This window comes from Lytechinus variegatus, chromosome 17 (assembly GCF_018143015.1).
Source record: "Lytechinus variegatus isolate NC3 chromosome 17, Lvar_3.0, whole genome shotgun sequence".
In the NCBI taxonomy this organism is placed as follows: Eukaryota; Metazoa; Echinodermata; class Echinoidea; order Temnopleuroida; family Toxopneustidae; genus Lytechinus; species Lytechinus variegatus.
This window is the reverse complement of record NC_054756.1, coordinates 2,102,863-2,116,520: the sequence shown is the minus strand read 5'-3', so window position 1 is coordinate 2,116,520 and position 13,658 is coordinate 2,102,863. Positions and strand designations below refer to the sequence as shown.

General features: G+C 36.8%; 1 protein-coding gene across 1 annotated transcript; it reads left to right on the top strand.

The window, feature by feature from the left end:
- Positions 1 to 1,113: 1,113 nt before the first annotated feature.
- LOC121431156 (mucin-2-like) lies at positions 1,114 to 12,268 on the top strand. Its single transcript, XM_041628662.1, has 9 exons — positions 1,114 to 1,278; positions 1,780 to 1,896; positions 2,862 to 3,053; positions 4,419 to 4,610; positions 5,824 to 6,015; positions 7,479 to 7,670; positions 8,994 to 9,185; positions 10,399 to 10,590; positions 12,060 to 12,268. Exons 1-9 carry the CDS (start codon positions 1,230 to 1,232, stop codon positions 12,266 to 12,268), a joined length of 1,527 nt encoding a protein of 508 aa, XP_041484596.1. The 5' UTR covers positions 1,114 to 1,229.
- The last annotated feature ends 1,390 nt before the right edge of the window (positions 12,269 to 13,658 follow it).

Genomic DNA, 13,658 nt, shown 5'->3' with positions numbered 1-13,658 from the left:
GGCTGATCGTCACTTGGTCTAGTTTTCATTGGGTCTAACTGTCATTTGGTCTATTTTAATTGCCACTTGGTCTAAATGCATTCAGTCTAATACCAGTTCGTCTAATAGTCAGTTAATTCATTAACTATTTGTTAACTCGTCATGAACTATGTGTGAACTAGTCGTGGACAGTGCCAGAGCCTGTCAAAGTTATAAAAGTTGAGATCGAAACGAGTGAGCAAAATTTCGATACTTTTATCATAATATCAAATTTAGTTATTGATTTTGGGACAATATTCAGAAAAAAATATAAAATTTCACCCTTCTCTCTTTCCTTTTTCCCTATTTTAGTAATAGTAGTAGTAGCAGCAGCAGCAACAGCAGTAGTAGTAATAGTAGTAGTAGCAGTATACACCAAAAACTCTGGTGTTGATTTATCACAAGCCCGGAATCTATATATGTCCACACCAGAGAAGTGTTAAACAACACCGGTTTCGTTTTGGTCTAACACCAGATAGGTGTTTATACAACATCAATTAGTATTAAAACAGCTTTGGTTTTATTCTAAACTGGTGTTGTTTCAATACCTTTCTGGTGTGGACATATATGGAATCCAGGCTGGTGCTAAATCAAAACCGGAGTTTTTGCAGTGTAGTAGAACTAGTAGTAGTAGCAGAAGTGGTGGTGGTAGCAGTAGTAGTATTAGTGTTAGTTGTAGTAGTATTATTAGTAGAAGTAGTAGTTTTAGTACTAGTAGTAGCTGTAGTAGTATAGTAGTAATAGTAGTAGTGGAAGTAGTAGTTGTAGTAGTAGAAGCAGAAGTAGTAGAAGTAGAAGTAGTAGTAGTAGTAGTAGTAGTAGTAGAAGTAGTAGTAGTAGTGGTAGCAGTAGGAGTAGTAGTATAGAAGTAGTAATAGTAGTAGATTTATATGTACATGTTTCTTATTCATGTACACAATATGTTCCATATGCACAAAATTTCACTACCATACATGTAGCTTCTCTTAATGTTCAAATTCAAGCAAATAATAAAACGTTGTCATTGATACTTGTTGTTATGGTTGTATACGATCTATACAATATATATTTCAAACACATCTACCACAGTGGTATCATCGACTACTTCAGATACACAAACCACACATCCTCCGACAACAACTGATGCTGCAACCCCAAGCCAAGACTCAGCTACTACTGACTTAACGACTCCAATACCCGATACTTCGTCACAACCTCCACCATCAACACCAATGACAACAATGCAAGAGCTCACCACTGCGGATGAAACGGTAGCCCCAGGTAAATTTATGTCCCGAATGCATTAAAATTTTCTTATGATTATAAAATTACTATTGAACTAATGTTTAATTTTGTCATTAATGGAAATCTTGATTTGGATTAGCTGTTGAACATAGAATTGTGGTGTTCAGGGTGGGGGAGGCGGTGACTATGTGCTAATATCGTGTGTACTTTGGATGAATTATGCTAACCTTATTCATCAGGATTACTGACGGTTGTTCCAATATCATTTGGTTTAATCATTGGGCTAAACCCACTTAGTCCAATTCTCATTTCGTCTATTTACCACTTGGTCTAATAGCCAATTTGTCTAATGGCCACTTGGTCTAATAGCCAACTGGTCTAATGATCACCTCGTCTAACAGCCAATTGGTCTAATGCCCTATTGGGCTAATCGTCACTTGGTCTAAGGTACCATCCCTGATTCGACAGAGGATGAGCATACTTACAGTTTATTGTAAGTTTCCATTGTTATATCATCGTTTTCTTTAACCCCTCTAGGGATCAGTACCTGTCAAGGGTACTGTGAAACAAAGGCACCAGGAGGATGTTTCTGTGATTACATTTGTCAGGAATACAATGATTGCTGTGAAGATTATTATATATATTGTCAACCTGGTGAGTATTCTCCTTATGTAGTAGCCTCTTGTCGAGGCCCTGGCGGCTGCTTCCCAAGCGAAGCGAGGAATTTCCTAATTCGCTTCGAGAACTATGTGTGAACTAGTTGTGAACAGTGCCGGAGCCTGTAAAAGTTATTAAAAGTTGAGATCGAAACGAGAGAGGAAAATTTCGATACGTTTTATCAAAATATCAAATTTAGTTATACATTTTGGGACAATATTAGGAAAATAATATTATATTTCACCCTTCTCTCTTTCCTTTTTCCTTTTTTTAGTAATAGTCGTAGTAGCAGTAGCAGCAGCAGCAGCAGCAGTAGTAGTAGTAGTAGCAGCAGTACACAAAAAAACCCTCTGGTGTTGATTTAACACCAGCCCGGAATCTATATATGTCCACACCAGAGAAGTGTTAAACAACACCAGTTTCGTTTTGGTCTAACACCAGATAGGTGTTTATACAACACCAATTAGTATTAACACAGCATTGGTTTGATTCCAAACTGGTGTTGTCTCTATACTTTTCTGGTGTGGACATATTTGGATTCCGGGCTGGTGTTAAATCAACACCGGAGTTTTTGCAGTGTAGTTGAACTAGTAGTAGTAGCAGAAGTGGTGGTGGTGGTGGTAGTAGTATTAGTAGTAGTAGTAGTATTAGTAGTAGTAGTAATAGTAGTAGTAGTGGTGGAAGTAGTAGTAGTGGTAGTAGTAGTAGAAGTAGTAGTAGTAGAAGTAGTAGTTGTAGTAGTAGTAGTAGTAGTAGTAGTAGTAGAAGTAGTAGTAGTAGTAGTAGAAGATTTTATTGGTTTCTTATTCATGTACACAATATGTTCCATATGCACACAATTTCATTATCATAGCTTCTCTTATTGTTCAAATTCAAGCTAATAATAAAACATTGTAATTGATACTTGTTGTTAAGGTTGTATACGATCTATACAATATATATTTCAAACACACCTTCCACAGTGGTACCATCGACTACTTCAGATACACCAACCACACATCCTCCGACAACAACCGATGCTGCAACCCCAAGCCAAGACACAGCTACTGCTGACTTAACGACTCCAATACCCGATACTACGTCACAACCTCCACCATCAACACCAATGACAACAATGCAAGAGCTCACCACTGCGGATGAAACGGTAGCCCCAGGTAAATTCATGTCCTAAATGCATTAAAAATTTCTGATCATTATGAAATTGCTATTGAACTAATGTTTAATTTTGTCATTAATGGAAATCCTGATTTGGATTAGCTGTTGAACATAGAATTGTGGTGTTCAGGGTGGGGGAGGCGGTGACTATGTGCTAATATCGTGTGTACTTTGGATATATTATGCTAACCTTATTCATCAGGATTACTGACGGTTGTTCCAAAATTATTTGGTTTAATCATCATCATTGGGCTAAACCCACTTAGTCTAATTCATATTTCGTCTATTTACCACTTGGTCTAATAGCCAATTTGTCTAATGACCACTTGCTCTAATAGCCTACTGGTCAAACGACCACTTGGTCTAACAGCCAATTGGTCTAATGCCCTATTTGGCTGATCGTCACTTGGTCTTATTTTCATTTGGTCTAATACCAGTTCGTCTAATAGTTAGTTAATTCGTTAACTATTTGTTAACTCGTCGTGACCTGTGTGTAAACTAGTCGTGAACAGTGCTGCAGCCTGTAAATGTTAAAAGAAGTTGAGATCGAAACGAGTGAGGAAAATTTCGATACTTTTATCAAAATATCAAATTTGGTTATAGATCTGGGGACAATATTCAGAAAATAATATAATATTTCACCCTTCTCTCTTTCCTTTTTCCCTATTTTAGTAATAGTAGTAGTAGCAGCAACAGCAGCAGCAGTAGTAGTAGTAGCAGCAGTACACACCAAAAACTCTGGTGTTGATTTAACACCAGCCCGGAATGTATATATGTCCACACCAGAGAAGTGTTAAACAACACCAGTTTGGTTTTGGTCTAACACCAGAAAGGTGTTTATACAACACCAATTAGTATTAAAACAGCATTGGTTTGATTCCAAACTGGTGTTGTTTCAGTACTTTTCTGGTGTGGACATATATGGATTCCGTGCTGGTGTTAAATCAACACCAGAGTTTTTGCAGTGTAGTAAAACTAGTAGTAGCAGCAGAAGTGGTGGTCGTGGTAGTATTTGTAGTACTAGTATTAGTTGAAGTAGTAGGAGTAGTAGTAGTAGTAGTAGTAGTAGTAGTAGTAGTAGTAGTAGTAGTAGAAGTGGTGGTGGAAGTAGCAGTAGTGGAAGTAGTAGTAGTAGAAGTAGTAGTAGTAGGAGTAGTAGTAAAAGTAGTAATAGTAGTAGAAGTAGTAGTAGATTTAAATGTTTCTTATTCATGTACACAATATGTTCCATATGCACACAATTTCATTATCATAGCTTCTCTTATTGTTCAAATTCAAGCTAATAATAAAACATTGTCATTGATACTTGTTGTTATGGTTGTATACGATCTATACAATATATATTTCAAACACACCTACCACAGTGGTACCATCGACTACTTCAGATAAACCAACCACAAATCCTCCGACAACAACTGATGCTGCGACCCCAAGCCAAGACCCAGCTACTACTGACTTAACGACTCCAATACCCGATACTACATCACAACCTCCACCATCAACACCAATGACAACAATGCAAGAGCTCACCACTGCAGATGAAACGGTAGCCCCAGGTAAATCCATGTTCTAAATGCATTAAGAAATTCTTATGATTATGAAATTGCTATTGAACTAATGTTTAATTTTGTCATTAATGGAAATCTTGATTTGGATTGGCTGTTGAACATAGAATTATGTTCAGGGTGGGGGAGGCGGTGAGTATGTGCTAATATCGTGTGAACTTTTGGATGAATTATGCTAACCTTATTCATCAGGGTTACTGACGGTTGTTCCAATATCATTTGGTTTAATCATTGGGCTAAACCCACTTAGTCCAATTCACATTTCGTCTATTTACAACTTTTTCTAATAGCCAATTTGTCTAATGACCACTTGGTCTAATAGCTAATTGGTCTAATGCCCTATTTGGCTGATCGTCACTTGGTCTAATTTTCATTTGGTCTACTTTAATTGCCACTTGGTCTAATAGCAGTTCGTCTAATAGTCAGTTAATTCGTTAACTATTTGTTAACTCGTCGTGACCTGTGTGTAAACTAGTCGTGAACAGTGCTGCAGCCTGTAAATGTTATAAAAAGTTGAGATCGAAACGAGTGAGGAAAATTTCGATAGTAGTAGTATTAGTAGCAATACACAGCAAAAACTCTGGTGTTGATTTAACACCAGCCCGATATCTATATATGTCAATACCATAGAAGTTTTAAACAACACCAGTTTCGTTTTGGTCTAACACCAGATAGATGTTTATGCAACACCAATTAGTATTAAAACAGCATTGGTTGGATTCTAAACTGGTGTTGTTTCAATACTTTTCTGGTGTGGACATATATGATTTCCGTGCTGGTGCTAAATCAACACCGTAGTTTTGCAGTGTAGTAGAACTAGTAGTAGTAGCAGAAGTGGTGGTGGTAGTAGAAGTAGAATTAGTAGTAGTAGTATTATTAGTAGAAGTAGTAGTGGTAGTAGTAGTAATAGTAGTAGCAGTAGTAGTATAGTAGTAATAGTAGAAGTGGAAGTAGTAGTAGTGGAAGAAGTAGTAGAAGAAGTAGAAATAGTAGTAGAAGTAGTAGAAGTAGTAGTAGTAGTAGTAAATTTAAATGTACATGTTTCTTATCCATGTACACAATATGTTCCATATGCACGAGATTTCACTATCATAGCTTCTCTTAATGTTCAAATTCAAGCTAATAATAAATCATTGTCATTGATACTTGTTGTTAAGGTTTTATACGATCTATAAAATATATATTTCAAACACACCTACCACAGTGGTACCATCGACTACTTCAGATACACCAACCACACATCCTCCGACAACAACCGATGCTGCAACCCCAAGCCAAGACACAGCTACTACTGACTTAACGACTCCAATACCCGATACTACGTCACAACCTCCACCATCAACACCATTGACAACAATGCAAGAGCTCACCACTGCGGATGAAACGGTAGCCCCAGGTAAATTCATGTCCTAAATGCATTAAAAATTTCTTATGATTATGAAATTGCTATTTAACTAATGTTTAATTTTATCATTAATGGAAATCTTGATTTGGATTGGCTTTTGAACATAGAATTGTGGTGTTCAGGGTGGGGGAGGCGGTGACGATGTGCTAATATCGTGTGTACTTTTGATGAACTAAGCTAACCTTATTTATCAGGGTTACTGACGGCTGTTCCAATATCACTTGGTTAATCATCATCATTGGGCTAAACCCACTTAGTCCAATTCACATTTCGTCTATTTACCACTTGTTCTAATAGCCAATTTGTCTAATGGCCACTTGGTCTAATAGCCAACTGGTCTAATGACCACTTGGTCTAACAGCCAATTGGTCTAATGGCCACTTGGTTTAATAGCCAACTGGTCTAATGATCACCTCGTCTAACGGCCAATTGGTCTAATGCCCTATTGGCTGATCGTCACTTGGTCTAGTTTTCATTGGGTCTAACTGTCATGTGGTCTATTTTAATCGCCACTTGGTCTAACTGCATTTGGTCAAATACCAGTTCGTCTAATAGTCAATTAATTCGTTAACTATTTGTTACATCGTCGTAAACTATGTGTGAACCAGTCGTGAACAGTGCCGGAGCCTGTAAAAGTTATAAAAAGTTGAGATCGAAACGAGAGAGGAAAATTTCGATACTTTTATTGAAATATCAAATTTAGTTATAGATTTTGGGACAATATTCAGAAAATAATATAATATTTCACCCTTTTCATTTTCCTTTTTCCTTTTTTAGTAATTGTAGTAGTAGCAGCAGCAGTAGTATTAGTAGTAGTAGCAGTACAAACCGAAACTCTGGTGTTGATTTAACATCAGCCCGGAATCTTTATATGTCCACACCACGGAAGTGTTAAACAACAACAGTTTCGTTTTGGTCTAACACGAGATAGGAGTTTATACAACACCAATTAGTATTAAAACTGCATTGGTTCTATTCCAAACTGGTGTTGTTTCAATACTTTTTCTGGTGTGGACATATGGATTCCGGGCTGGTGTTAAATCAACACCAGAGTTTTGGCAGTGTAGTAGAACTAATAGTAGTAGCAGAAGGGATGGTGGTAGTAGTAGTATTATTATTAGTAGTATTAGAAGAAGTAGTAGTAATAGTAGTAGCAGTAGCAGTAGTAGTATAGCAGTAATAGTAGTAGTGGAAGTAGTAGATGTAGTAGAAGTAGTAGTAGTAGAAGTAGTAGTAGTAGTAGTGGTAGTAGTAGTAGTTGTAGTAGTAGTAGTAGATTTAAATGTACATGTTTCTTATTCATGTACACAATATGTTCCATATGCACAATATTTCACTATCATAGCTTCTCTTATTGTTCAAATTCAAGCTAATAATAAAACGTTGTCATTGATACTTGTTGGTATGGTTGTATACGATCTATACAATATATATTTCAAACACACCTACCACAGAGGTACCATCGACTACTTCAGATACACCAACCAGAATTCCTCCTACAACAACTGATGCTGCAACCCCAAGCAAAGACACAGCTACTACTGACTTAACGACTCCTATACCCGATACTACGTCACAACCTCCACCATCAACACCAATGACAACAATGCAAGAGCTTACCACTGCGGATGAAACGGTAGCCCCAGGTAAATTCATGTCCTAAATGCATTAAAAATTTCTTATGATTATGAAATTGCTATTTAACTAATGTTTAATTTTATCATTAATGGAAATCTTGATTTGGATTGGCTTTTGAACATAGAATTGTGGTGTTCAGGGTGGGGGAGGCGGTGACGATGTGCTAATATCGTGTGTACTTTTGATGAACTAAGCTAACCTTATTTATCAGGGTTACTGACGGTTGTTCCAATATCACTTGGTTAATCAACATCATTTGGCTCAACCCACTTAGTCCAATTCACATTTCGTCTATTTACCACTTGGTCTAATAGCCAATTTGTCTATTTACCACTTGGTCTAATAGCCAACTGGTCTAATGACCACTTGGTCTAACAGCCAATTGGTCTAATGCCCTATTTGGCTGATCGTCACTTGGTCTAGTTTTCATTGGGTCTAACTGTCATTTGGTCTATTTTAATCGCCACTTGGTCTAACTGCATTTGGTCAAATACCAGTTCGTCTAATAGTCAATTAATTCGTTAACTATTTGTTACATCGTCGTGAACTATGTGTGAACCAGTCGTGAACAGTGCCGGAGCCTGTAAAAGTTATAAAAAGTTGAGATCGAAACGAGAGAGGAAAATTTCGATACTTTTATTGAAATATCAAATTTAGTTATAGATTTTGAGACAATATTCAGAAAATAATATAATATTTCACCCTTCTCTCTTTCCTTTTTCCTTTTTTAGTAATAGTAGTAGTAGCAGCAGCAGTAGTATTAGTAGTAGTAGCAGTACACACCAAAACTCTGGTGTTGATTTAACATCAGCCCGGAATCTTTATATGTCCACACCACGGAAGTGTTAAACAACACCAGTTTCGTTTTGGTCTAACACGAGATAGGAGTTTATACAACAGTGTAGTAGAACTAGTAGTAGTAGCAGAAGTGGTGGTGGTAGTAGTAGCAGTATCAGTATTAGTAGTAGTAGTATTAGTAGAAGAAGTCGTAGTAGTAGTAGTAGTAATAGTAGTAGCAGTAGTAGTAGTATAGCAGTAATAGTAATAGTGGAAGTAGTAGTAGTAGATGTAGTAGTAGTAGAAGTAGTAGTAGTAGTAGTAGCAGCAGTAGTAATAGTAGTAGAAGTAGTAGTAGTAGTAGTAGTAGATTTACATGTACATGTTTCTTATTCATGTACACAATATGTTCCATATGCACAATATTTCACTACCATACATGTAGCTTCTCTAAATGTTCAAATTCAAGCAAATAATAAAACGTTGTCATTGATACTTGTTGTTATGGTTGTATACGATCTATACAATATATATTTCAAACACATCTACCACAGTGGTACCATCGACTACTTCAGATACACCAACCACACATCCTCCGACAACAACCCATGCTGCAACCCCAAGCCAAGACCCAGCTACTACTGACTTAACGACTCCAATACCCGATACTACATCACAACCTCCACCATCAACACCAATGACAACAATGCAAGAGCTCACCACTGCAGATGAAACGGTAGCCCCAGGTAAATCCATGTTCTAAATGCATTAAGAAATTCTTATGATTATGAAATTGCTATTGAACTAATGTTTAATTTTGTCATTAATGGAAATCTTGATTTGGATTGGCTGTTGAACATAGAATTATGTTCAGGGTGGGGGAGGCGGTGAGTATGTGCTAATATCGTGTGAACTTTTGGATGAATTATGCTAACCTTATTCATCAGGGTTACTGACGGTTGTTCCAATATCATTTGGTTTAATCATTGGGCTAAACCCACTTAGTCCAATTCACATTTCGTCTATTTACAACTTTTTCTAATAGCCAATTTGTCTAATGACCACTTGGTCTAATAGCCAATTGGTCTAATGCCCTATTTGGCTGATCGTCACTTGGTCTAATTTTCATTTGGTCTACTTTAATTGCCACTTGGTCTAATAGCAGTTCGTCTAATAGTCAGTTAATTCGTTAACTATTTGTTAACTCGTCGTGACCTGTGTGTAAACTAGTCGTGAACAGTGCTGCAGCCTGTAAATGTTATAAAAAGTTGAGATCGAAACGAGTGAGGAAAATTTCGATAGTAGTAGTATTAGTAGCAATACACACCAAAAACTCTGGTGTTGATTTAACACCAGCCCGATATCTATATATGTCAATACCATAGAAGTTTTAAACAACACCAGTTTCGTTTTGGTCTAACACCAGATAGATGTTTATGCAACACCAATTAGTATTAAAACAGCATTGGTTGGATTCTAAACTGGTGTTGTTTCAATACTTTTCTGGTGTGGACATATATGATTTCCGTGCTGGTGCTAAATCAACACCGTAGTTTTGCAGTGTAGTAGAACTAGTAGTAGTAGCAGAAGTGGTGGTGGTGGTAGAAGTAGAATTAGTAGTAGTAGTATTATTAGTAGAAGTAGTAGTGGTAGTAGTAGTAATAGTAGTAGCAGTAGTAGTATAGTAGTAATAGTAGAAGTGGAAGTAGTAGTAGTGGAAGAAGTAGTAGAAGAAGTAGAAATAGTAGTAGAAGTAGTAGAAGTAGTAGTAGTAGTAGTAAATTTAAATGTACATGTTTCTTATCCATGTACACAATATGTTCCATATGCACGAGATTTCACTATCATAGCTTCTCTTAATGTTCAAATTCAAGCTAATAATAAATCATTGTCATTGATACTTGTTGTTAAGGTTTTATACGATCTATAAAATATATATTTCAAACACACCTACCACAGTGGTACCATCGACTACTTCAGATACACCAACCACACATCCTCCGACAACAACCGATGCTGCAACCCCAAGCCAAGACACAGCTACTACTGACTTAACGACTCCAATACCCGATACTACGTCACAACCTCCACCATCAACACCATTGACAACAATGCAAGAGCTCACCACTGCGGATGAAACGGTAGCCCCAGGTAAATTCATGTCCTAAATGCATTAAAAATTTCTTATGATTATGAAATTGCTATTTAACTAATGTTTAATTTTATCATTAATGGAAATCTTGATTTGGATTGGCTTTTGAACATAGAATTGTGGTGTTCAGGGTGGGGAGGCGGTGACGATGTGCTAATATCGTGTGTACTTTTGATGAACTAAGCTAACCTTATTTATCAGGGTTACTGACGGCTGTTCCAATATCACTTGGTTAATCATCATCATTGGGCTAAACCCACTTAGTCCAATTCACATTTCGTCTATTTACCACTTGTTCTAATAGCCAATTTGTCTAATGGCCACTTGGTCTAATAGCCAACTGGTCTAATGACCACTTGGTCTAACAGCCAATTGGTCTAATGGCCACTTGGTTTAATAGCCAACTGGTCTAATGATCACCTCGTCTAACGGCCAATTGGTCTAATGCCCTATTGGGCTGATCGTCACTTGGTCTAGTTTTCATTGGGTCTAACTGTCATGTGGTCTATTTTAATCGCCACTTGGTCTAACTGCATTTGGTCAAATACCAGTTCGTCTAATAGTCAATTAATTCGTTAACTATTTGTTACATCGTCGTAAACTATGTGTGAACCAGTCGTGAACAGTGCCGGAGCCTGTAAAAGTTATAAAAAGTTGAGATCGAAACGAGAGAGGAAAATTTCGATACTTTTATTGAAATATCAAATTTAGTTATAGATTTTGGGACAATATTCAGAAAATAATATAATATTTCACCCTTTTCATTTTCCTTTTTCCTTTTTTAGTAATTGTAGTAGTAGCAGCAGCAGTAGTATTAGTAGTAGTAGCAGTACAAACCGAAACTCTGGTGTTGATTTAACATCAGCCCGGAATCTTTATATGTCCACACCACGGAAGTGTTAAACAACAACAGTTTCGTTTTGGTCTAACACGAGATAGGAGTTTATACAACACCAATTAGTATTAAAACTGCATTGGTTCTATTCCAAACTGGTGTTGTTTCAATACTTTTTCTGGTGTGGACATATGGATTCCGGGCTGGTGTTAAATCAACACCAGAGTTTTGGCAGTGTAGTAGAACTAATAGTAGTAGCAGAAGGGATGGTGGTAGTAGTAGTATTATTATTAGTAGTATTAGATTAAGTAGTAGTAATAGTAGTAGCAGTAGCAGTAGCAGTAGTAGTATAGCAGTAATAGTAGTAGTGGAAGTAGTAGATGTAGTAGAAGTAGTAGTAGTAGAAGTAGTAGTAGTAGTAGTGGTAGTAGTAGTAGTTGTAGTAGTAGTAGTAGATTTAAATGTACATGTTTCTTATTCATGTACACAATATGTTCCATATGCACAATATTTCACTATCATAGCTTCTCTTATTGTTCAAATTCAAGCTAATAATAAAACGTTGTCATTGATACTTGTTGGTATGGTTGTATACGATCTATACAATATATATTTCAAACACACCTACCACAGAGGTACCATCGACTACTTCAGATACACCAACCAGAATTCCTCCTACAACAACTGATGCTGCAACCCCAAGCAAAGACACAGCTACTACTGACTTAACGACTCCTATACCCGATACTACGTCACAACCTCCACCATCAACACCAATGACAACAATGCAAGAGCTTACCACTGCGGATGAAACGGTAGCCCCAGGTAAATTCATGTCCTAAATGCATTAAAAATTTCTTATGATTATGAAATTGCTATTTAACTAATGTTTAATTTTATCATTAATGGAAATCTTGATTTGGATTGGCTTTTGAACATAGAATTGTGGTGTTCAGGGTGGGGGAGGCGGTGACGATGTGCTAATATCGTGTGTACTTTTGATGAACTAAGCTAACCTTATTTATCAGGGTTACTGACGGTTGTTCCAATATCACTTGGTTAATCAACATCATTTGGCTCAACCCACTTAGTCCAATTCACATTTCGTCTATTTACCACTTGGTCTAATAGCCAATTTGTCTATTTACCACTTGGTCTAATAGCCAACTGGTCTAATGACCACTTGGTCTAACAGCCAATTGGTCTAATGCCCTATTTGGCTGATCGTCACTTGGTCTAGTTTTCATTGGGTCTAACTGTCATTTGGTCTATTTTAATCGCCACTTGGTCTAACTGCATTTGGTCAAATACCAGTTCGTCTAATAGTCAATTAATTCGTTAACTATTTGTTACATCGTCGTGAACTATGTGTGAACCAGTCGTGAACAGTGCCGGAGCCTGTAAAAGTTATAAAAAGTTGAGATCGAAACGAGAGAGGAAAATTTCGATACTTTTATTGAAATATCAAATTTAGTTATAGATTTTGAGACAATATTCAGAAAATAATATAATATTTCACCCTTCTCTCTTTCCTTTTCCTTTTTTAGTAATAGTAGTAGTAGCAGCAGCAGTAGTATTAGTAGTAGTAGCAGTACACACCAAAACTCTGGTGTTGATTTAACATCAGCCCGGAATCTTTATATGTCCACACCACGGAAGTGTTAAACAACACCAGTTTCGTTTTGGTCTAACACGAGATAGGAGTTTATACAACAGTGTAGTAGAACTAGTAGTAGTAGCAGAAGTGGTGGTGGTAGTAGTAGCAGTATCAGTATTAGTAGTAGTAGTATTAGTAGAAGAAGTCGTAGTAGTAGTAGTAGTAATAGTAGTAGCAGTAGTAGTAGTATAGCAGTAATAGTAATAGTGGAAGTAGTAGTAGTAGATGTAGTAGTAGTAGAAGTAGTAGTAGTAGTAGTAGCAGCAGTAGTAATAGTAGTAGAAGTAGTAGTAGTAGTAGTAGTAGATTTACATGTACATGTTTCTTATTCATGTACACAATATGTTCCATATGCACAATATTTCACTACCATACATGTAGCTTCTCTAAATGTTCAAATTCAAGCAAATAATAAAACGTTGTCATTGATACTTGTTGTTATGGTTGTATACGATCTATACAATATATATTTCAAACACATCTACCACAGTGGTACCATCGACTACTTCAGATACACCAACCACACATCCTCCGACAACAACCCATGCTGCAACCCCAAGCCAAGACCCAGCTAC